The sequence below is a fragment of the Fusarium coffeatum genome (genome assembly GCF_003316985.1).
Source record: "Fusarium coffeatum strain FIESC_28 chromosome Unknown BRIP53273_contig_84, whole genome shotgun sequence".
NCBI lineage: Eukaryota > Fungi > Ascomycota > Sordariomycetes > Hypocreales > Nectriaceae > Fusarium > Fusarium coffeatum.
The window spans coordinates 18,170-41,061 of NW_022157880.1; the positions used below are offsets into that span (position 1 = coordinate 18,170).

The 22,892-nt window shown below is 49.4% G+C and overlaps 4 protein-coding genes across 4 annotated transcripts; 2 read left to right on the forward strand and 2 right to left on the reverse strand.

Annotated features, from left to right (window-relative positions):
• Positions 1-13,162: 13,162 nt before the first annotated feature.
• On the forward strand, positions 13,163-16,438 carry FIESC28_04046 (uncharacterized protein; the record flags this gene model as incomplete). Its single annotated transcript, XM_031158193.1, has 1 exon — positions 13,163-16,438. One exon carries the CDS (start codon positions 13,163-13,165, stop codon positions 16,436-16,438), a length of 3,276 nt encoding a protein of 1,091 aa, XP_031017642.1.
• A 1,386-nt stretch (positions 16,439-17,824) lies between these two features.
• FIESC28_04047 (uncharacterized protein) lies at positions 17,825-18,499 on the forward strand (the record flags this gene model as incomplete). The annotated part of the gene is made up of 1 exon (XM_031158194.1): positions 17,825-18,499. One exon carries the CDS (start codon positions 17,825-17,827, stop codon positions 18,497-18,499), a length of 675 nt encoding a protein of 224 aa, XP_031017643.1.
• Positions 18,500-18,936: 437 nt separating this feature from the next.
• FIESC28_04048 (uncharacterized protein) lies at positions 18,937-20,661 on the reverse strand (the record flags this gene model as incomplete). The annotated part of the gene is made up of 2 exons (XM_031158195.1): positions 18,937-20,450; positions 20,508-20,661. 2 exons carry the CDS (start codon positions 20,659-20,661, stop codon positions 18,937-18,939), a joined length of 1,668 nt encoding a protein of 555 aa, XP_031017644.1.
• A 935-nt stretch (positions 20,662-21,596) lies between these two features.
• Positions 21,597-22,809, reverse strand: FIESC28_04049 (uncharacterized protein; the record flags this gene model as incomplete). The annotated part of the gene is made up of 2 exons (XM_031158196.1): positions 21,597-22,538; positions 22,651-22,809. 2 exons carry the CDS (start codon positions 22,807-22,809, stop codon positions 21,597-21,599), a joined length of 1,101 nt encoding a protein of 366 aa, XP_031017645.1.
• Between the last annotated feature and the right edge of the window lie 83 nt (positions 22,810-22,892).

Here is a 22,892-nt window from a genome sequence, read left to right on the forward strand (position 1 = left end):
ACCTCTCGGAACCGAATTCGCCGTTTCACATATCCCAGGCTCTCCGTAGTAAGGGGGAACCCTACCAGATTCCCTCTCAGCTACTCACTCTCTAATGGATTTCTGTAGTTATGTCTCAAAAAAACTCAAAACAAATTGACTGGTCTTGTTCGCCGCGTGAAACGTGACCACGTAAATATGCGAGTGATCCGGTAAGCTTGTGGGAGATTAATTTTATGCACTGATCACGACATGCCTTGTTGTTGTCAATGTCAATCAAAGTAAGTGCCGAATCCTCATGTATAGTGATGGCAGGTAGATAGGGGTTCAACATGTGCTGTCCGACTCATACTGTACGATCAAGTGCAATCTTGTACATCCAGACTGTCACTGTAAATCAGCCTCCGGTTGGCGTTAGGCCTAGACTAGTGGCGGACCGTCCAACACTTGCGCAACTAGTTTTCCAGAGTAGATGACTGATAGTCGGGTCTCTTGACAGTTGACGTGGCATGCCAGTACAGTCAGAACTGACCTCTCTGTGGTGAGGCTGAGGTAAACACTCATAAAACTCCAACGACATGTGCTCGATTGCATCACAAGACATGACTGATCACGTCGAATAGCCGAGATATGTCGGCGATAACTCACCTGCATCTGGTTGTAAAGAGACAAACAGAAAGTACATAGTATCAGCCGACAGCATCGAGTTGATATCGCACAAGGTGAGCTCAGTACCACCGTGAATTGTGATAACCACTCATCTTCGTTGGGCTCGACGCCGTGGCTATACAACTCGAATTTTGTCTGGACCGTTCGGTCTCACGATGAGGACAATAAGTGATGTTAACGAGTTGGTGGTCACTCGAAACACATGCATAAGTCTGTCCATGAGGTTGGACATCACCGCACTTGGATATCAACCGCCCTCTCACAAAATGCATACCGTAGACACGGCGCCGGACACGCCCTTCCGATCTTGTCTTTGTCCGCCGCCCTGCGCCGTCTGCACCTCTCCAGGAACGGGCATGCATCGCAAACGCCTTCACTGACCTCGCCGAACTGATAATCACAAGTAGGGTAACAAGATGTGCCAGGAAAAGTGACCTGTCACTATGTAAGACAACACATGGGACCGGCCCGAGCCAGGACTAGCGATTCCGTACATAGCCTTTTAATAAAAGACCATATACCACTGGCTTACACATGGCAACACCATCATCGAATTTTGCCAGCGCAACCACCTACTCGAATTGTCCAGCAAATGAGACCTGATATGCACATCGCAAGGGACCAAGGTTGCCCTCGTCAGCCCACATACAGCAGCACATCCCCAGCTGATCAGACGACTGAGTAGCGTATATCATAGGCTGTGCCGTAGGTGCCTAGACGATTGTGCAGATCGACAAGGCTGGGGGACGTTATCTGAATGCGTCTGATAGTGTAATAGATGTATGCCAGCACACAATGCGCTTGGTTAGCACACCTTGAACTCCAGGAATGTGCAAATCTCAATTATCGACGGTTGAAATACCATCATGTCGAATTGCAACATATTTGCTTCACCATGCATGCATGAACCAGCCATTGATGGAACAGCGGCACAATGCCCGTCTCAATAGGCAGCCAAGCTTGTCAGACAGTCTGATTTGTGACAATGTCGGGGTCAGATATGGCTAAAAGTCCGCCATAATGATACCTCGCGATGCCTGTCTCATTGGTGCTCTGTGCCGACCTTTGGTGATGCAATAGCTGACTGGTCATTGTCTGTGGCTGTACAACGCATAGCTCTTGTACGACAAGGCAAAGGATTTGGACGGGTGGGCCTGTGTAATGAAGACAATCAAACTATCTGCACCAACAGATCTGGCCCAGCCACCGGTGCTGGTGCTGACATTAATCACTGCGCACGCCCAAAGGCACTAACAGCCAGCAGCCCAACGCCAAAATAGACGTCAAAGTCGCTGCCTTCAGGGATTTCGAGGCAGGGGCCTAAGAAGGATTCTAGAAGGCTGAGCATCGAAACGAACAGCACGTCAATACCCTGACAACCCTCAGGATTGAGCTAGGGGCGTTCATGGTCCCTGAGGGTTCGAAGCAAGGTATGTCCACCCATGGTTCTTCGTCTGTTTCAACAGACATTAAACTCGCCGAACGCTCAGATGTCTATATGTTTTGCTGGTATTAATCGTATTCAATCTGGACGAGACGACAGTTGAATTGAGTTCGGCCCACTCAATATTGTCGTTTCAACTTAAATTGCCAAGAATGTTGATACAGTGCTTTCGAGCCCCACTGATTCAGGTACAGTAGTTCAAGTTGTTGCTTCAAGGACACTTGTATTCAATTCGTATTGTAGTCTGCTGCTGGCTTGATTGAGATGCAAATCCCACAGGTTCTGCCACGTAACGCAGCTCATCATTGCCTGATGCTGCGAATTACGCATTCGTTCTGACTCAAGAGGTCCCTGAACGCACTTTGCCGACGAGCTAAACAGAAACAGTCTGTAACAAGGTGCTGAATTTAGGCTCTAAATCCCAAGTCTGTTGAGTGTCACGGACGCTAGTAACCAACGGTACGCTTTGATGTTGTAGGACATTCGCGGAACGGGATTGGTCACGATAATTCAATGTTGAAGGGCCGTATTCTGTCTTTTTGATACTGATATGGAAGCGATGTACCATAGTTATTGAGATGTCATAGCAATGCCGGGTCTATCGGTAGGTCTCGATATACCTCTGACTTCCCCATGACAATCGCGAGAACCCCTTGCTGCACATCAATGATGTGCAGCGACGGCTGGCCCAAGCGTTGGTATCAGCAAAGGGGTGTCCCGCTTGAAATGGTCACCATCTGGCCCTTTGCAGATTGTTCCTTTGGAAGGCTTCCGGATGAGTTTACCGGATGATTGATCCGTTGAACTCGTCGGTGCGATGTTCTGTAAATGACCTGTCTATTGTTGAGACTTGTGGATGTTCAGAGCAAGATACTGTATGTGCCGGATACTAACCCTGTCGGCAATGGTTCTCCCATCAGCTTGGTTCAATGAAAGGCGCAGCTATACCCTGTCTGGCCCCTCTGCAAAAGGAATTCACCGAGGTCATGTTGGTAATCTTTTAGTTAGACTGCAGACCTCATCTCGCATAGCAAGGGCATACGGGTCTATTCGAGTCATCGTAGAAGCTCAATACATCGCCTATGCCCCGAGCGTCGAACCCTGTCCATCGTTATTGACGGATACCTCGCTTGCGTGCTGTGCAAGTATCTCCATAATCATCGTTGATACAAGCATCAATTGCCTGATACCGTAACTCTGCCGGCGGCCTCTACTGGGACCTCACTGCAACCTCAAGTTGCAGTATCAATTGCAATAGCCGGTGGTTGACATCCGAATATCTGCACCTTAATAGGAAGGCCGAGCGGATGCATCAAATCACAGATTGGCGGCTCTGATGCACGTTGTCACATCCTAACCCCATTCCATATGCGGCATTGAAGCGGCAGGCGCGCAATGAGCGGGCACTCCCGTGGTATCGATTCCACCGCGTGGTTTTTTATCAGTAAGCGTGGGATGATTTGACGCATTTCATCACGAGCCTTTCTGCGTGGCATTCTCAGATGCCAGTGTTGTTGAACTAAACCAAGACTAATGCGGTCTTTACTTTTGCCGTGGCTCTCACCGAGATGTGCTCGTATGGATAAAGAGAGCAATTTGACACTCTCACTGATTGGCTTGTTAACCAACTTGATGGTCATAGCTGCCACGATCTGCGAATAGGTTGCAACTTATAGGGTATCCGTGAACGACATAACCAAATGACCGGTCACCACCTTGCAGTGTGTTTGCTTGATCAATGTATCGTTGCTAAAAGTCAAACGTAACGCGCCTCACGCGAATAATTGGACTCCGAGTTGCAGAATGCTTGGTGATCGCTTCGCATGCTGTATGTTGTTTACATGGTGGGCTTTGAATACCACGGCAGGTTGATGCGAGCCAATACAACATGCTTTGTCGCTGTGCCACCTTTCTTCGCTATACGTAGTGGTAACATTGCAAAAGTATCCTGCAGAACATCAGGTGCCCAGCCGCAATGACGCGATAGAAATGCACGGTAAGATTGAGCATAATTTCGTGCCTTGCGCCGATAGACCAAGGGTGACTGTGACGCAGTCACTGCAGTGGTCGGAACCGGTCGAGAATATTCAAGGTCTCGACACAGAAGCTTATGGCATACCATAGATGCTTGGCTTGATGTGGTTGGTTATCATCCCACAAATGGGTTAATGCTTTTTCGACGTGCTGCTTAAAGAAGCGCACGTGGATGCAGCCCATAGAACGGTGGAAATTGAGGGCGTGTCGCAGAAGTCTTGGAACGGAATAATCGGCATTCTTTGTGCAGTGTAAGAATACGGCGTACCTTCACCACTCGTAAACCGGCCGTGCCAACGCCCAGAAAGGTATAATACGACGGACAGCACGACCGCTTAGCAGGCCCTTGGGCTTGGCATCGCTACGTTATCTGTAGCAGTGGGTAATTATAACACGAGGGATCCGACTCTGCTAGAGCGAGCTGAATACGGGATTCATGTCGGTTGCAGAATAGCTGAAAAAAAGTTTCATAGAAGCATATCGAAGATATCGAAGAGATATCGTATATCTCGAATGCGCCTGGACCATCACTGGGTAGCATCGTAAAAAGAAGTCTCACTCGCGGCCGAAGAGCCCGAAACCTTGCCCCTCATTTGATTTGGAGATGATATGCGAGTCGAGGGTTATAGACGGCTGCTGTGGTACCGCCGGATTGAGCCATGAGCTTTATTTTCCTGATAGGACCGGTCCAATGCAACATATCTGAGGTTGAACTGGTGGAACACGGTCTAATTCGCAATCAAACAGACACGTCAGGAGATCGATCCATAGTCTCAGTCAAGAAACTCGAATACCATCACAAGTGACAGCGAGAAGTTGCATAACTGCTCATGCATGCCGAAGCTTCAATCCGCAATTGAGCCCGCTCGTACCCCCGCGTCCTTCAATGTCACTATCCGAGCCACGAGATTCCCCTACGTCACCCGGTAATCGCGTCATATCACCTTTGCGGCCACCCTTATATTCCCGTTGAGAAGTTTATTGTTGGAGGCTAGTGACGGATTTCGTGAGACTCGAGATATCGGTCTGCCATTTGCGATAAGCCAACTCATCAGATAGACTATGTCGCCATAACTCTGATCATGATGGGAGCTGGCCGAGAACGCTTCCGATGAACGGTGACACATGCAAAGAACGCTGACACATCGCAAGGCTGACTGATACTGCAATTTGTCTCCCGAGACAAAATTATTAAGTCTCTTCCAGGGGCTCAGGGCTCAAGTCGCTGCTAGCAAATGACGGCCCCATGTCTCATAATCATGCCCCTTAAGATCCCTTAGGGGCCGGGCATCCGCAATGATAGATCCCTCAACCGATTGGCCAGAGATTCAAAAACCGACGTCATTGTACTTCCCCACGCCACGAAGCGAGCCTTTAACGAATCAATAACGAATCACAACTCGTTCAGCGGCTATGGCTGGCCCAGCACACTGGTGCCGTTTGGACACCCATTCTTCTCAAGCAATTCGAGATGCGCGAGCCGCCAGAGTGCCCTATCAACGACACAGAAGGGAACGTGTTATGGCACACCGCATGTGATAATATGGCGTTTCCATCTTTGCTGACCCTTTGTCGCTTGGATCCAGCTGGGATGGGTACTCGTGACCAGAAAATATTGAGCAAGAAATGTCGGTGTATTTCGAATGGAATACCCTTCGTGGTTCGTTGTTCTAGAACCCCGCTTTGAAGTTCCAAGACGTAGGGTTTCTCGACAACAAACCCCAAGTAAGATTGACCCATTGGCCACTGTCATCTTTGGCCACTGTGATTTCTGGCCATGTCAGACAAGGGCTGTTTGCGGCGCAATGTGTAATCCGTGCTGTAATCGTTTCAATCGCTGTTGTCATAATATTTTGAGTGCGTACACAAAATAAACCATTTCCGAGCTCAAAATACGCCTGGCAAGGCTGCAGACCGTATTATTGTGTGCTATTGCGAGAAAGCGGGGGATGGCGTCCGTCAAAGACGGATGAGCGGACAGTCAGGTACGGACAGCAAGCGTTCTCCGTAACCTACGGCCGAGATAGCTGAGAATTCCCCACAGCGACAATGTCCGCAGGGAACAGTCGTTTACTATCAACACCCCCTATGCAGGTTCCAAGCTTGTCCGGGGCCCTCGCGTTCCCCCTGTCTGGAGCTTGGGGGCCCTGACCTAAAAATTGGCGGGAGTCGGCGCCAAAGGATCGACGAGATGATGATCTCATTCCGCTGTTGGTTGTCCAGGCGTTTGTTTCAAGATGTCTTTCTGTCCAGCATCAACAAATTGTCAAATCATATGGCGAGCTCGCTTGGCGTCCCACAGAAACTGGCGGAATATGGGATAGGCATATTGAGCCCAGGAACTGGTATTCTGGGGCAAATCAGCCTCTCACGTCTCAGACTCTTTATGTCTGCCCATGACGCTTTGTAACCCGTCTCCTGGGACCAAGTTTCGATTGGCTTCATCCCCACAGGATACTCTGACCGGCGACTGACCGGACTGATCAGTTTGGTATCGCGTGTCTGGGCATAGAAGTCGTGACTTTGCCTCTGATTGTTACTGTTCCGTGTCTTTATGTATTCACGTCATCTTCGAAAGAAAAAAGCCGATAATTGACGGCAACAAAAGTGCTGACCGACCTACATCGGTCATTATGTGATGCCATCGTCACTGAACGGCACTTCACAGTGTTTCGATAACTATAACCGGCACAGGCAATAATGCCACGTCACCTCGATGATAAGTCTGTATGTGAAGATGATAGACATCGTTGGCGGGTTTGGATAACGTCGGGTTTCTTGGGAACGACCCTGTAAACGAGGGTGACCCAAATCGTGTTTGGATTTACCGTGCTGCATGCTCTATCGAGTAAACCCTGCCCCCCCTTAACCGAGTATCTGGGTACCGTGGCTGTGGCAATCTGCACTGATGAGTTGAGACCTGACATGCCATGCAGTCGCACGTATCGGTAGGCGAAAGTAATAATGGCGGTCACTTTGGATGTGCCAGCTCTAGCGAGGGTAGGGCAGGGTTAACAGCGACGGTTTCTCGGGGAAAGGTGAGTTGAGAGTCCCGGGGCTGTTGAAGGTGGATACGTTAAGGTGAGGCCCTAAGCTGAAGAGTACGAGGTACGCGGGCGCTATAGTTTGGTTGACATTTGATACGGTGGGCAAGGCTAACGATGTTGTCGTCCGTATTGTAAGTTGGTTACTTGGGTTCCTTGTTGGTTCTGAGATTAGAATTGCAGTCTTGCAGATGAGATAAGCTGCACGTTACTGCACTGTATAGAAGTCAATCGGCCGCCCGGTGTGGTGGATACAGTCCCTTGATAGATGAGATTATCTCCATCAGCTCTATCCAAGCGATGTGATGCTGACATGAACATGCAAGTAGCTTGGAGGATTGCGATGCTTGGAAAAAGCCGATAGCGCAATCTGGCTGTGCTGCATGTAAGGTCTAATTCTAGATACAGGGCAGCTACTGAGGCCGATATTTTTAGCGGAAGGTTGAATCTGGTAACGGCCGGCAAGCTCTTTCCTGCCAAGCAAACTACAGCAGGCAGGTACGATCAGAGTTTGGGCTCCTAAATTTCGAGGCAATCAGAACCTAATCACATGAACTCAAGATCAAGCAAGCAACCCGATTCTGAGACCTCAATATCGGCTATTGAGTCGATCTAAATCTTCATTATCCTCGTTTCAAATCTTTCGCTTCCTGACAGTGGCTCCCTTTCAAGGGGCCAATTTCCCTTCGCTCGGGTCAGGCTGGACTGGAGTCGAAATGGACATTACAACTCCACACATCGTGTCAGACTGAGGTCATGGCATCGAGGAGGCTCAAATGCTGGACCAGGCCAACACAACGCTACGCTGCACGCACTATGAAATCCGTATAACCAGTACTAATTTCTGTTATAGCAAACAAAGGCCTGAGGCACAGCGCATTACCTTGGACACGCCGTCGTGAAGATTCGCAAGCCCCTAATGCAACCATGCAAATCCTTGGGGCACTTTTGCGCCTACGCCTGCGCCATATGAGACTTTGCATGTGGCTTTCATGTGGCCTGTAAAGTTAAATCGCTGTCATCGCCTACGTACGCTGGGCAGATATCCTGTCCTGTGTCGCGCAGACGCTGTGGTGTCCGTGGCGATTGATTGGTAGCCCTGTTGCTCTGACCGACACCGGGCACATGGTTAGCCATGTGCCGAAGCGAGGGATGGCGGTACATGAAAGACAGGCGGAATCAGGCGCGCAAACGAGTACCATAGCGTATTAAGCGGGCGTTGGAATTCTGCTTTCCCTGTCATGGAATTGTTCTTTCTTCCAGTGACTTCAAGTTTGTATAGCGGCGGGTTGCGGTTCCGGCCACTATTGACGGCACAGTTACTGTCAATGACTCCTTGAACCGGAATGGTTTGAGAGCGACATCCTAAAATTACTAGGCTTGGCCCGACAGGTCACTAGCCGAGCTTGTCCTCTCTGGCTTTTTTTGTCCACTTACTGGGGCCAAGTAAGCTGAGGAACCAGTGGTTGCTGTTGTGTTCTTTGACTTTGCCTTTCTCTCCCTGTCAGGTCTCCTCGTGACCGTCTTCTCAAAGGGTCTCAAACAGTTCAGGGACAAACAGAAATGCTGGTCTATGCCAAGAAGGCAAAAATGAGCCGACAAAGACACAACAATAATACGAAACTGTCAAACAACAAACAAACAAATAATCATCCTAGGTTGCTTGGTTGAGGGTGAGACTGGTCACCAAGCTTGTTTGTTAGGCAAAGCTAAAAAAAAAGTCGAGAGAAAAAAATCGCCCAACCGAAACCCATACCATAGACTTTTTCACCACCCTGCCCCTCTCCGCCCTGGCCATATCCGGACTGGTTTCTCACAATCGTATCGTGATCATTGATTGCTCGATCGTGTCGTCTTTGAAAAAGAACTTGTTTGTGCTGATAAAACCTTACAGGATGCATGTCACGATGCCAAGGAGGGTAAGACGGTTCGTCATTCTTATCTGAGTGCTCATCATCAAGCAATTGCATTACGACGAAACAGACTCATTGCACATGTCTATCAGAGATAATCACACCATTTGATAATCCATCGTCTTCATCTCCTGGTCAGACAAGTCCGTTAGTCAGGAACGGAGGATTTGCATCTTGGATTGTTATGGCATGACCGAGAAATTGGATTTGCACCGGCGCGTTACTGTCTAGCTGATCGGCCTGGAGCAAGAAATGTGTGCAGCTCAGACCTCTCGGATCCAGCGGCGCTCATATCAAGTGCCCGCCAGCCGGCGCTCCCTTGGGACGATACCCTGGATCGGCATGACTCTTTCATGCGCTGGAGCATTTAGACTTGACGGAAGGAAATGGTGATATCGCAAACCATGCGTTGGTGCAGACTAAAGAAACTTTGAGTTGCCGAGGCCATCGCATGAAGCATCAACAAAAACGCAATCGCCAGCATGATGACTTATGATGATGATATTGGCGTGTCCCCACTCTGAGTGGTTGGCCGTTAGCCCGGAGGTCAACTCAAGATGTCGTTGTGTTGTTGGTACGGCGCACTGCCGCACTCGGAATAGACGAGAAGCCGGTCAGTGGAGCAGACAGTTTTTCTGTCAGCCTTCATAAATTGGGCCTCAGAAAGGACAGGAAAAGGGGGGGCAGAAGAGAAAGTGAAAGAAAACGGTGTGAGCCACACTATACCCCCATCCAATCCATGATCCATGGCGTCCATCTCATGGCCGAACCCCCGAAGCAGAGAGGACAACCACAAAGCCTCAGCCCCTACAAAGGAACAGAACAGCCCAAACCCACTGCCGAGCGCTAATGAGAGTTAGGCACACTAAAGTTACAGCACAACGGTTCCCGGAATTCCACGTTGGCACCTATTGTCAAATCAGCAGGGGGCAGAAGGATGTCAGAGGGGAGAGTAGGATTGAGTCCAAGATCCATCGTTATTTTCTACGTTCCGGTTCCCCATACTGATACTATGGATACAGTCACAGAAGACAGAACAGAGTATCATTTAGATTCTCACAGGTATAGAGTCTCTCAAGGTTTCTCAGTCTCGTTTACACACCGAGTTTCTTCCCTTCCCATCTCGCCCTTTCGATCTCTTGGCTAGACCATCAAGAAAGACAGGGTAAGCTAACCAAAGGCAAACAAGCATCCTCATTTGGTCAGTTCTTGATCTATCCCTGGCACATTGACGCTGAGATCTTGGCCTATGTTATGTCTTCAGTTTCCGTGTAACCGTCTTGTCCATCAACTGGTATGACTATTCCCCCTTTCTCATAGCCCTGTCTACCAATTGACTGGTGAGTTGGCCCGTTCGCCCTGTTTCTCAACGGCGACGAGGTTCACCGTATCTGTCTGTGTATATCACAATAGTCTCGCGTGGTATGTCGGTCAATCTCTTATTCGAGACATTGTCCTGTAACGACATTAGGTTTTGGTCATGTGCACCTTTGACCTGGCAGGCTAGGAAGATTTATTGAGTTGAGTTAACGTGGTGCATCTGCATTAGACCGGTGTCCACAGTTGGATGAGAATCTACTCAACTCAACTCTGTTTCTGTCTCTCCCTTGTATCGCATGTATCAATCAAGTCTGAGCACTTCGTCAACTAGAGAGTTGGATTGCATCTGCATAAGGAGGACATGCATTTGCTTGCTTGCACTTGCAGTACATTCAAGCACACACCGTCAGGCCCAGGGCCCAACCATTCGCCTCCCCCTTGACCTTGAACATCCATTTGCAACTCCACTCTATCAAGCTGCAACGCAACGGATGAAAATCATACACCCCTCCCCCCTTGTACCTACCCCAGTCTCTCCAGTATCCACCCCGGTCTGTCTGTCGTGCACAGTAAAAATAAAAATTGAGAGGGAAAGAAAAAAATGATTCGAAAGGGCTGTAGAAAGGGCTTGGGTACGTACTCTCTCCAAATCGCTGGCAGTTCGTTCTCAGCCTGTGAGTGCAGTGCAGCGTAGCACAACAGTCCTAGTTTTGAGCTGGGGTTCAATCCCAGTCAGATCAGTATCAATCAATCAATCAATGCTGCCTATCCTATCCTGTCCTCACCCTCGTTCAGGCTTCCTCCTGACTTGAGATTGACAGCGGATCAGAGTCGAGTAAAGTGAGGTGTACAGAGGTCACAGAGGTGTATGTAGTGTCATTGCTGATGATACTACCAACCACTGTATGGACATCTGTTACAGGGACAAGCACGGGCACAGGCACCGGTACTGACTGAGACCTTAGTGGGCTGTTAGGAGGCCTAAGGCTTAGTGAAGCTCACACAGACACTCGCTTTGGAGTGACTCGACTGAAGACATTGACGAGAAAAAAAAAAGGGACCTTACAGTGTTGGACAGGACAAGCATTGCACTGGTTGTGTCTGTGACAAGAAGATCAGCTCGTGTCAAGTGTCAAGTAAAAGGTCTCTCTCTCACTTTGAGGTCCTTCTTGGCTGGGGGTCTACATTGTACCATAATTTCCCGGCCCCAGGGACAGGCTGCAGGCCTACAAGCTACAGCCCAAGAAGTAGCCCAGCCCAGCCCAAAGTAAGTGCCCAGCTCGAGCACCAGCGCATGGAACACAGCGCAAGCTCAGCGCACCCGCCGCATAACTACAAGACTCTTCTTCTGCCCACCTCTTGACTTTCTTCCATTTCTGCGTCTAGCTTTCTTGACGTTAGCTTTCTTTATTTTTTTTCTTGACCTCTATCATACAAAGTCTCGCCCGCTCCAAAAAAAAAAGTACGCTATCATACTTTTGGTCCCCTCTACCTCCCTCCCTTGCAAGTCGAAATTGCACTCCTCCAAGTCTCCTCTGCCTATCTATTTTTTTTTTAACCTTCTGGTTGACTTGACTTGTCTGGCTATCCCGCCCCAAGTTACTTATTTACTACCGAGACTCCCCCCTTTCCGTCCCAACTATCTTTTCTACCCCTCCCGCTCCACCACCAACTTTCCCATTGACAACCTACCTCTTCGCCTTTCTCACTTCCTGTCAATCTGCTTTGCTTTACTTTGGCTTTGCTTCTTCAAAGAAATCTTTGCTCTCCACGACACGGACGAATACCCTTCTTGTTCAAAGATACTCAGATTGATCCATCGCGTACTCGAAAACAAAGTCCGGCTCAATTGAATTTCGTCGACCAACTTGCGACAGCCTGCGCCTTCCTACCAACTGTCGCGTTCAGTTGAAGTTTGGGTGACTCAGCCAAATCTCGACCTCGAACCTCGACTTTGTTTTACACTTTGGTCCGCGGATTCTCGGAATTGACTTTCTTCACTACGAATTACGCCTTGTCGTTTTATTCTCAACCGTTCCCCCGTTAAATCGGTTATCGCATCGAAAGAACCCAGCGCAGGACGTTGTTGGTGTTGACTTGACGTTCATCCATCCATCCCGAACCTATAACTTCAAGTTACCCCAACCTTGTGGTTTCGACAAACACTCGGTCAATCTATTCATCACCTGGACCAGTAGCTCTGCGCTGTGCTGCAGCTCTCTGCCTGTCAACGAGGAACGCCCTGTTTTGCTTGATCCAGCGACCCCAAGGCACCCCCAAAGGAGCCACCTGCATATCCCGCCCTCTGCCAGCTCACCACGCTGCTGCGAACTTGGCACATCATCACGCCTCGGATCGGCCTTGTCAGGACCTACCTAGTCATCTGTTACTCAACCTCACTGTCCTTGTGGACCGACCACCTCCAGGCTACCTCGGTCGTCCCTGCATCTGCATTCATTACGTGCTGTCGACACTGCCCTGGACCTTTGGCAGACACTGGCTGCACCCCAGAGTGACAGCTACTCCACGAGGGATCGGCTTCCGCAGCATCTTTCCCCGCAATTCGCGTGTCTTATCGTTACCCCCAGGCCAGACGTTCCACCATGGCTCCCCATTCTGACTGAGCTTTTATATACGTCGATGCAACCTACGAATGCGACCTGCTTGTCCTTATAGTGTAATCACCACTCAGCACGACCATGTCTTTCAACTTTGACTCGGATTCAAAATCATCATCACCATCTCACAACTTATCCGAAATGTCCTCAATAACACGTTCTCAACTCGGTCAGGTCCAGACATCCTTTCCGTCACAATCACAACCAGTCCCTATCCCCATGTCAGCTATAAGTGCTTCATCAGGAACCTCAAACTCACAACAAGGTTCTCCAATCATGTCTCCCGACACCGCTGTTCTAACCACATACTCCTCTGTCCAGGCCTCGCCTGAGCCCATGCGAGGTCGAGAGGAGGAGTCCTTCCCTTCCAACTTCCAGCTACCCGAATCAGTGCTCTCCAGGAAGACGAGCACAAACTCTCTCGGGTACAGTGCCATGTCCGAAGTGGCCAACAACAGCAAGGGAGGTCTCATCCGTCGATTCTCAAACCGAGCCCAACGATTTGCAGGCAGAAGAAGACCATCTTCAGGTGCCCCTGCCAGCCGTGATGGAAGTGTTGGTCCCAGCATTCTCAGACGCCGTAGCGACAGCAATGCCACAGCACCTCAAGAGAACGCCCTGACAGACACAGACGAGGAGCCCGAATTCGTTCCTGAGGACTCTATTTCCATGGTTTGCCTTGATGGCAACACCTACACATCATCCGCCAACAGCACACATGGCTCAATAAGTGGAAGTGCTGGAGCTATGGCTGGCCCAGTGCTCCCAGCCGAGCTACGCAATGGGTGCCCAGTGAAGAAGGTCTCCAAGAAGAGTCGCCCAAAGAGGATAAACCTTGTTTACGAGACCGAGTCAAACAAGCTCTCTTGGGATACGACTCGTCCTCAAAAATCTCTTCACGTCGATGAGATTAGGGAGATTCGAACAGGAACCGATATTCAGCAATACATCCACGACTACGGACTCTCCAATGAACTCGACTACTACTTTCCTCTTTGGTTTACTATTATTTACACCGAAAGCTCCAAGACAAGATTCCTCCACATCGTCACCGACAACCCCAACACTCTATCATTATGGACGGAATTCTTGGACGCCATGTTGAGGTATCGACAAGAACTCATGACATCGTTGATGGCTTTCAACGATCCTGCCGTTGCCCAGTACTGGCAGACCGAAATGGCCAAGGAGTTTGGCGACCAGGTTCGATCTCCTGAGCAAGAGGAGATGAACATTGCCGGCGTCAAGCGCGTCTGCCAGAACCTTCACATCTACAGCTCACAGGCAACCCTCGAAGTTAACTTTCATCTATCTGATTCTCGACGACGACAAAAACTCAACTTCCGCGAGTTCAAGGACTTTGTGCGCCGCATGAAGCAACGCAACGACGTGCAACGAATTATCCGAAGCGTTGCTGGCAACCCCGAGTTTGGTCTTACCATGTCCGAGTTTCTCACTTTTCTCCGCGATGTCCAGGGTGAGGATGTTGATTCTAACCGTGCTGCCTGGGAGAAGCTGTTTTCTCGATTCTGTCGCCGATACCGAAGCAACGAAGTGGATCTTCCCGAGAACGCCGAGATTATGACCGAAGCCGCTTTTGTTGCCTTCTTGACGTCAGAGGACAACGATGTGATGCAGCCTGAGCCTCAGAACATTGTACTGGACCGTCCTATGAATGAGTACTACATCTCCAGCTCCCACAACACTTATCTCTTGGGTCGTCAAGTTGCTGGTCAGTCAAGCGTTGAGGGCTACATCTCAGCGCTTGTTCGGGGATGCCGATGTGTCGAGGTTGACTGCTGGGATGGCTACAACGGCCAGCCCGACGTTAACCATGGACGCACAATGACCACTTCAATCAGCTTCAAGGAGGTCATGACCACCATCAACAAGTACGCTTTCGTCAAGTCCAAGTTTCCTCTCTGGATTTCTCTCGAGGTTCACTGCAGCCCAGCCCAGCAGGCTACCATGGTGGAGATTATCAAGGAGTGCTTCGGTTCAAGACTGGTTACTGAGACTTTGGAGGCTTTCCCCGACAAGCTTCCCACCCCCTCTGAGCTTATGGAGCGTGTTCTTATCAAGGTCAAGAAGCCTCAAATCAAGGAGGAGCCTGTTGCCCCCGGCAATGACTTCCGTGGTCGACGCCGAGGCAACAGCCTCAACTCGCCTATGATGCGCCCATCCATCCCCGACGGTACTCCTTTGATGCCTTCTCAGTCTCTTCCCCAGAGCCCCATGCTCACCCCAAGCCACTCTTCCCGACGATTGGTCAGCAAGACCCGAGTCAACACCATTACCGAGGGTCGAGTCCAGGATGGGTTGAGCAGCAGCACCAGCGACAACGAGAGCACATGTGAACAGCCAGTGAAGAAGACTCCCAACAAAACCGTCAAGGTTCTTGGTGATCTTGGAGTCTACTGCGCTGGAGTCAAGTTCTCTGGCTTTGACACTGTCGATGCCAAGCAGTACAACCACATCTTCTCTTTCATGGAGTCGAGCTTTGCCAAGCACTCTCGCGCCAAGGACCAGAAGATGGCTCTTGATATCCACAACATGCGCTACATGATGCGAGTCTACCCTGACCGCACTCGTATCACCTCTAACAATTTTGATCCTCTCATCTACTGGCGACGCGGTGTTCAGATGGCCGCCCTTAACTGGCAGACTTTCGACCTTGGAATGCAGCTCAACCGTGCCATGTTCGATGGTGGCAAGGACTCCTCCGGCTACGTTCTGAAGCCCGCCGAACTCCGAGACATCCAGGTTCTCCCCTACAACTCCGACATTGCCGAGGGCAAGAAGGAACGCAGCGTGGTCTCTTTCAGCATCGACGTCATCTCTGCCCAGCAGCTTATGCGACCCGCCAACCTCCCCGCGAACAAGTCCATGGACCCCTACGTGGAAGTTGAGATCTTCCACGCCAACGACAAGCGCGACAAGAAGGAGGCCGACTCCAACCTGGCCATGGAGCATGACTCGCCCCTCAAGTATCAAACCGAGGTCATCCGGGAGAACGGTTTCAACCCCATGTTTGACAAGCAGTTCAAGTTCAAGGTCACCACCAAGCACCCCGACCTGATCTTTGTTCGCTGGTCGGTCAAGCTCTCCAACGATGGCGAGAGCTACAATGAACGCCCTGCCGTCGCCACCTACACCGCAAAACTTACCAACCTCAAGCAGGGATACCGCACCCTGCCTCTTCTTAACCACGCTGGCGACCAGTACCTGTTCTCTAAGCTTTTCTGCAAGATCAAGGTCGACTCGGTCGAAAAGAAGTTGATTGACGCCCCTCGCCGAACCCAAGACGGTAACAAACTCAACCGACTTGGTGGCAAGGTCTTCAGCCGCATCAACACCAGCCCTAAAAGTACCATCGAAAAGTCTAGCTCCGAGAAGACGAGCTTTGACAGCTACTGATTTTGAGTCTATCTCATCTGTATCAACATCTCTTCAACCTTCTTGGATATAATTTTACCATTTCATTTCTCGATTCCATCGATACTGAGCTCGACGAAGCTGGATTTGGGTCTACTCGGGTCTATCGACAAGGATCTACGGCGCAGGACCTCCACATCCTCTTATCTGGTCACATCTCTTTTCCATGATCCCAGGAGGATCCTGGCGCGACATACGCGATGGTTGTCTGTGACGATGATGATGGAACCAGCACCCTTTGTCTTACTTTCTTTCTTTTTCCCTTCAAGAAACGGGTTGAAGCGTTTGAATAACCCTTTTAAGGTACCAATTGGTACACAACGATTTCCTTTGTTGAAAATATGGCGCATGAAAAAAACACTTAAAGAAGGACAAATACCCCCTTGAGCGTGGATGGTGTTGGTCATTATTGGGATTCTATGTTTATATTATTACCGCGGCATGGGTAGCCGCCTTCAATGGAACAAGGACAGGAACGGAATGAAAAAAAGGAGTCTGCATATACCACGCTTGGCCGTGATTTAGGAGCGTCAGGAACAACTAGCATTACTGGGAAACCGGATTCACGTATTATAGATCGGCACAAGGCAGGGGATACCAATCACTTGGGAAAACATCTCTATTCTGCTGAAAGCATATTATTCTTGGCCAAGTCTCGTCTCTTGAGTGTCAATTGTCTATGTCATCAATATCACTATCAGAGATGACGTCTCAAGCTAAAGAGTGTGCACAGCAGAAAAGAGGCCTCATGGAACAATGGGATCGGCAAAGGGAAATCATGATATACTGTATACATACCGGTGGCTCACGCCAACCAAACGACTGGGCCTGGATAGGCATGTGGATTTAGAGGGATAATGAGAAATGAATCAGTTCAAACTATGACGAACATTAGTGAAGCGAATTGTATGCCTCGTTTGGGTTCGTGTATAGCTTCGTCTAGAAACCCCTGTTTTACAATCCAACGATCAATACACTAACCTCCACAACTAATACTGGCACTATCCCCTATGACGAAGGGCGGTTGTTCATCTCATCTTGACTAGCTTTAGCGACGTTGACAAGTCCAAATGTTCATTCCAGGTTCATCTTGTCTTTTCCCCGCAGGGTCCCCCCCTTCCTAGGGTTGATCTACACGATCGTCGCTTGGGGGTGTGCGCCGTTGAAAGAGGGTTGTCATGTAGAAGAGGGGTGTTAGGTAAGTTAGCTTGGAATGAGGCCATCCAGATATCTGGATTGGGATAAATATGTTGTTTTGAAAAGTTGGCTTTGTCAGCCGCTCTATGTAGTATCTACCCCACTGTGACAGCTTCGAATATCACCATATCGTTTAAATCTTTTGAAACAACGATTCTGAACATCAACACTATGTCATCAGACATAAGCGCCCTTTACAAGGACATGGTCCCTGGCAACCTCGCTTGTCTCACAGCCCTGGGTTTCGCTCAAGAATCACTACCTATACCCATCGTGAACCACTCTCTGCGGGTTTATCTGTTGGCTCGGTTCATTGCCAAGAGAGAAGACTCTCCCTTTGTGTCTGAGGGGCAGATTAGTCTCCTCTTTGTAGCAGCTGTTCTCCATGACATTGGCGCGAGTGATGCCGTCAATGGACCTCAGCGCTTCGAAGTATGTTCTGCTGACACCGCAAAACATCATCTTCTTGAGCATGGACACTCAGAAGCAGAAGCGCATCAAGTCTGGATCGCTATCGCAGTGCATACATCCCCTGGTATAGCAGAGCGCATCGATCCATTGGCTCGGTTGATCCGACTCGGTGTGCTCTCAGACTTTGGATCGGACGAGTACCGAAGAAGTATCGGGACAGACTCATACTGCAAGGAGATAGAAGCCCTTCTGCCGAGGCTAGAACCCGAGAAAGCGCTTGGTGACGCAGTGATCAAGCAAGCCGACAAGATTCCACAAGTGGACAGTGTCACTTGGCCCAATAGTGACAAGTTTCCAGCTGCAAGTTGGCCCGGTATTCTGCTGCGGGCACACGCCGAGAATCCAGACCACGAGGGAGTAAACCCAGCATTCTAGGAAAACGAAACCTTGGAAGTGTACCAAACCCTGAGGGGAGTAAGATTGGCGGTCAAAACCCTCCGACAGTGCAACATGGACCGGTAAGCGATGATCAAGGGGTGGTGGTTGTAGATCGTGTAAACGTGGACGATCTCAAGTCGGCAGTTGGTACAAATCACACAAGTCACGCTTGGCGAGCGTCTGTCAGTGGATATCCGTAGCGTTGGACACAAGCACAGTTGAGAATGTGAATAGCATTGGACATATGGATTCGTACACATCATTCCGAGATAGATCCCAACAAGTCTGGAATTACAACATAAAATTGTGCCAAGAATGTAAAAAAAAATATCGAACAAAAATAGAAAAGAATACCCGGAACAAAGAAACTCCTCATCTCATGATAAGAAACGTTAACGTTCATTTTCATTCGCTTGCAACATAAATGCAACTTTCTAATCGACGCCCTCATCTTGGAATTTGGGTGTCACTTCAAACTTGGGAGTCCCTGAGCGACTAACGTTGCTTGGTGTTCTGCTCAGAGGACTGCTTGTTGAGCTTCCCTTCCGAAGCATACCGCTTGCACCACCACGACCCCAGTTTCCGTTAGTAACGACTTCAAGAGCGCGGGCTTCAGCGTCATCACGACCTTGAGGGTTGGGTGAGAATCTTGGACTCAGTTTTCCACTTTGCGGGTCAGGGTTGTTGGCGTCGAGAAATCCATCTTCATCGCTGTCCAGATCTGCTAGCTCATCATCTAATGTTCGACCACGAGGGCTAAGACGTTGCATAGGGACATTTTGTGTAGCATCGGCATAAAGGTTGGGATCCCGACCAAGAACTCGATCAGCCTTGCTCATAGTTTTAGGACCTGCGAGTTTTGGACCGGGAGAATAGTGTTTTCCTGCACCTGTAGGTCGTTCGGCGATATCAGGGATATCATCTGGTGATCCCCATCCAGCGTTGACCTCACGAGCTCGTTGCTGCTCTCGCTCAGCTGCGAGTCTATCACGAGCCTCGAGCCACTTGTCGCTTGCTTCCCAATTCCAGCCATCTCCCGTAGTGTTAGAGACAGGGAAGAACCATAGCGCAGGGGTTGGGCCAAAGAGATGAAGCAGGTTGCGTTTCCAACCGAGATCAAAGACGTTGGGAAGCTTTTCAGAATCTTGTTCGTCGAGGTACTCCTCATACCGTTTTTGTCGTTGTTCGCGCTCCCGTTGAGCATAAGACATTTGAACAGGGTGGGAACCGTCAGGGGGATACGATCGGGGACCCTCTCGTCGCTCTTCGCCTTCCTCGGGCCTAGTGATTCCAGGTAGAGCATTTGCGTGAAAGTCGACAAAGTTGCGAGCAGCCTCGGGTACATCGTTGGAGGGGTTGTGAGCAGCGTTGTATGACTTGCGCAGAGGCGAAAGGTATCGTGTCTTTTCAAGGCACTCAATCGTAGTTTGTCCACATCGAGCCAAGTGAATATGCCACGATGTAAAAGCGCCAACCACAAGTCCGATAATTCCGCTGATGACGCTCAGCATAATAAAGTTGACTGGCAGAAGTGTATCGACATATTCCTGATCAGCCAGCGCCTCCCACCAAACCCAGCTTGCACTGACAGCGAAAGACCAGAAGCAGAAAAGAGACGTATAAATCAGGAAGAGGAGGAACGCCTTGTGGTTGCGCAATCCGATACATGTGGCTAACCAAGGGCAATGGTGATCCATCTTGAGCACGCAGCGTCGACATGTTGAACAGTGGTGAGCGCGATCTGGCTTACGGGCCTGACACTTTTTGCAGAATCGAAACTCGCCATTGCTTTTAACAGTAAAGGATGTGCCTTGGGGTGTGTTCTGTGTCGGTAAAAGGCCATATCCCATATCATTTGTCGTCGAGCCGGGAGGTGTAAAGACAGCGGTAGTATAGCACCAGTTGAGCATAAGATAGAGTGCAACACCTATTATCGAAGACCCAGTGCCTGTGATTGTTAGAAGTGTCCATGCAGAATATGTCCTTGAGCATAATGACCACATACCTATCCAGTTGCTCCTCGTGCTGACGCTACCGATATTGACAACCACCCAAACAGCCCATGATGTCAAGCCGTATACAAACGACAAAGGAAAGTATGTCGCAAAGATACAACAGCACCGCTCAGCTTTGCGCGCCCACCTACGAGCCGACGCCATTGCGCTCGCTTGTGTTGCTGAATCAGTAATCTCCCAATAATTCGGCGCAGATCAGTCGTTCGATAAATGTTGTATTCTTCTATTCGAAACGTCTCGTCATATCATTATTCGACCGTAGCGAACACAGGGGTATTATCTATCGTCGATGTCCTTGTCGATAAAGGACGGGGAAAAGCCAGGTGGATGAATCGGCCGGGGGTGCACAGGTCGTATGTCGTCTGTTCGTCTTTATACTGAGTAGGCCGAGCGTCGAATACACAAAATCATTAATCGGTTATGGCGAAAGGAATAAAAGTAATAAGCTGAGCTGGGCAAATTGTACTGTACAGAAATTAACGGGGAGTTGGACTACGACTGCTGTCAATGAATTAAAGTGAAGCTTAGGTCATCAGGGGCCGATGGGTTCCACTATAATCAATTAGAAGCTCCGCTCCGCTTCGATATAGAACTCCGCCTCATACGCGTACGTAGTAAATGAACATGCATTTGTAAGTCAGAGATGTCTACATAAAGAGTATTATGTTATCACGAGAATGGAAGTGTGATTGTATGGAACTAATCAGTCTCAGTAAAATACTCAGAGTTTCAAACGTTTATGCTGTCCTCTGTTCTTTGTAGTTAATCTCAAATCGAGTTCTGTACCCCTGGCTCTTTATAACCCTGGTAAATACATCAAAGAAGACCCCTGACAACTACATCAAAGAGGATATCAGGATATCTGGCATCACAGAGCTTGCATAGACTTCACCGATATTTACTCCTTTGTGGCGGTCTCGACGAACGAAGGTGTCAAATCGTGGCATCAATCATTTAGTTACTTAGGTATCTAGACCTATCGAGAGCCTGTTACTCTTCTTTTTGTGCCTCTTATCCATGCCGCTTTAAAGCAGATCATGTAAATTCTATGTTCAGATATCATAACCAGATACCACAGTTTACCACTTGATATCCTCATGCTTGTACTCACGTTTGGGAGCAGGAGCACTCTGCTGACCAGGACGAGTAAAGTCCTTGGCGACAACAAACTGAAGAGTACCATCCTTGTTCTTCTCCGTTTTGACGTCGACCAAGCCAGCAAGCAACTGATCCAGATAAGGACGGAAGTTGTCCATCTCACGAATCTTGCACTTGACTCCGTTGGACTCAGCGTGCTGAACAATAGCAGTCAGGGAGTTGAAAGTGTTGAGACAGTAAGGGCAACGGTATTTGGTCTCAGAGTGAGCTTCAGACTTGAGATGACCAAGAAGAGCTGGGCCTGATTTGAAGGTCTTGGTGCAAGAGGCCACAGGGCAGTTGTATTTGCCGGTGAATTGACAGGCGTAGCGGCCAACGTTGAAGTTGGGATGGCTTGGATTGTGAATGCTCATAAGCCCATAGGCATCTCGGGCATTGGGGGCAGTAGCCTGGTCGAGTTGCTGTTGCGTAGGTTTCTGAGCAGCAGGGGCATCTGGGAAAAGATTCTTTCCCTGGTTCCAGTCGTTTGCCTTCTCCTTTCCCTTGCTGTTCACCTGAGGACCGGAGCCTGAGTTGATGTTTTCCCTGACGTTCTCCTTGTTGCGCATTTGAGAGCCGATGCCCGCGCCAAGAGTCGGAAATGCATCCTTGTCGTTGACGAAAGGACGAGATTCTTCAAAGCCCCAAGTGCTGGAGGCGTCGGAGGCACCAGGCATATACCCTCCGTAGGCAGATTTGAGAGGTTCCTTGGTAGCAGCAACAAGGGCGTTGGAGAACTCCAGCTTCTTCTCACGGAGACTTTCGATAGTCTCGTTATCGATACGAGGGCAATCCTTCTGAATGTGCGCTACAAGGCCGCCGACACGAGCAAAAGGTCCCTTTCCACATCCGGAGCAGAAGAGATTCTGTTCCTTTGGGTGATACTAGACGAGAGTTAGTGAAGTGTTCATGAAATGACGATGTTTAGTGAAGTGCTTAGGAGAGATTAGGAGAGAAACGCTAAGGGCTTTAGGAGAGACCTAAAGGGCAACATACCTGCTGAATGTGAATCGCTTCAGCCTCCTTGGTCTTGAAGTCCGCACCGCAAAAGGAGCAGTGGATGTGCTCGCTGCCGTTATCCCTCATGATGCGCTTGTGTGTGAGAAGATCTTTGAAGTCTTTGAAGACTTTGCCGCAAGGAATGCAGGTCAACATCTTTATAGGAAGGTAGGTGCGTAGTTGGAAGGGGGGTGTTGTCATGCGAGAAAGAGACAAACGGGAAGATGCAGATGAGCAAA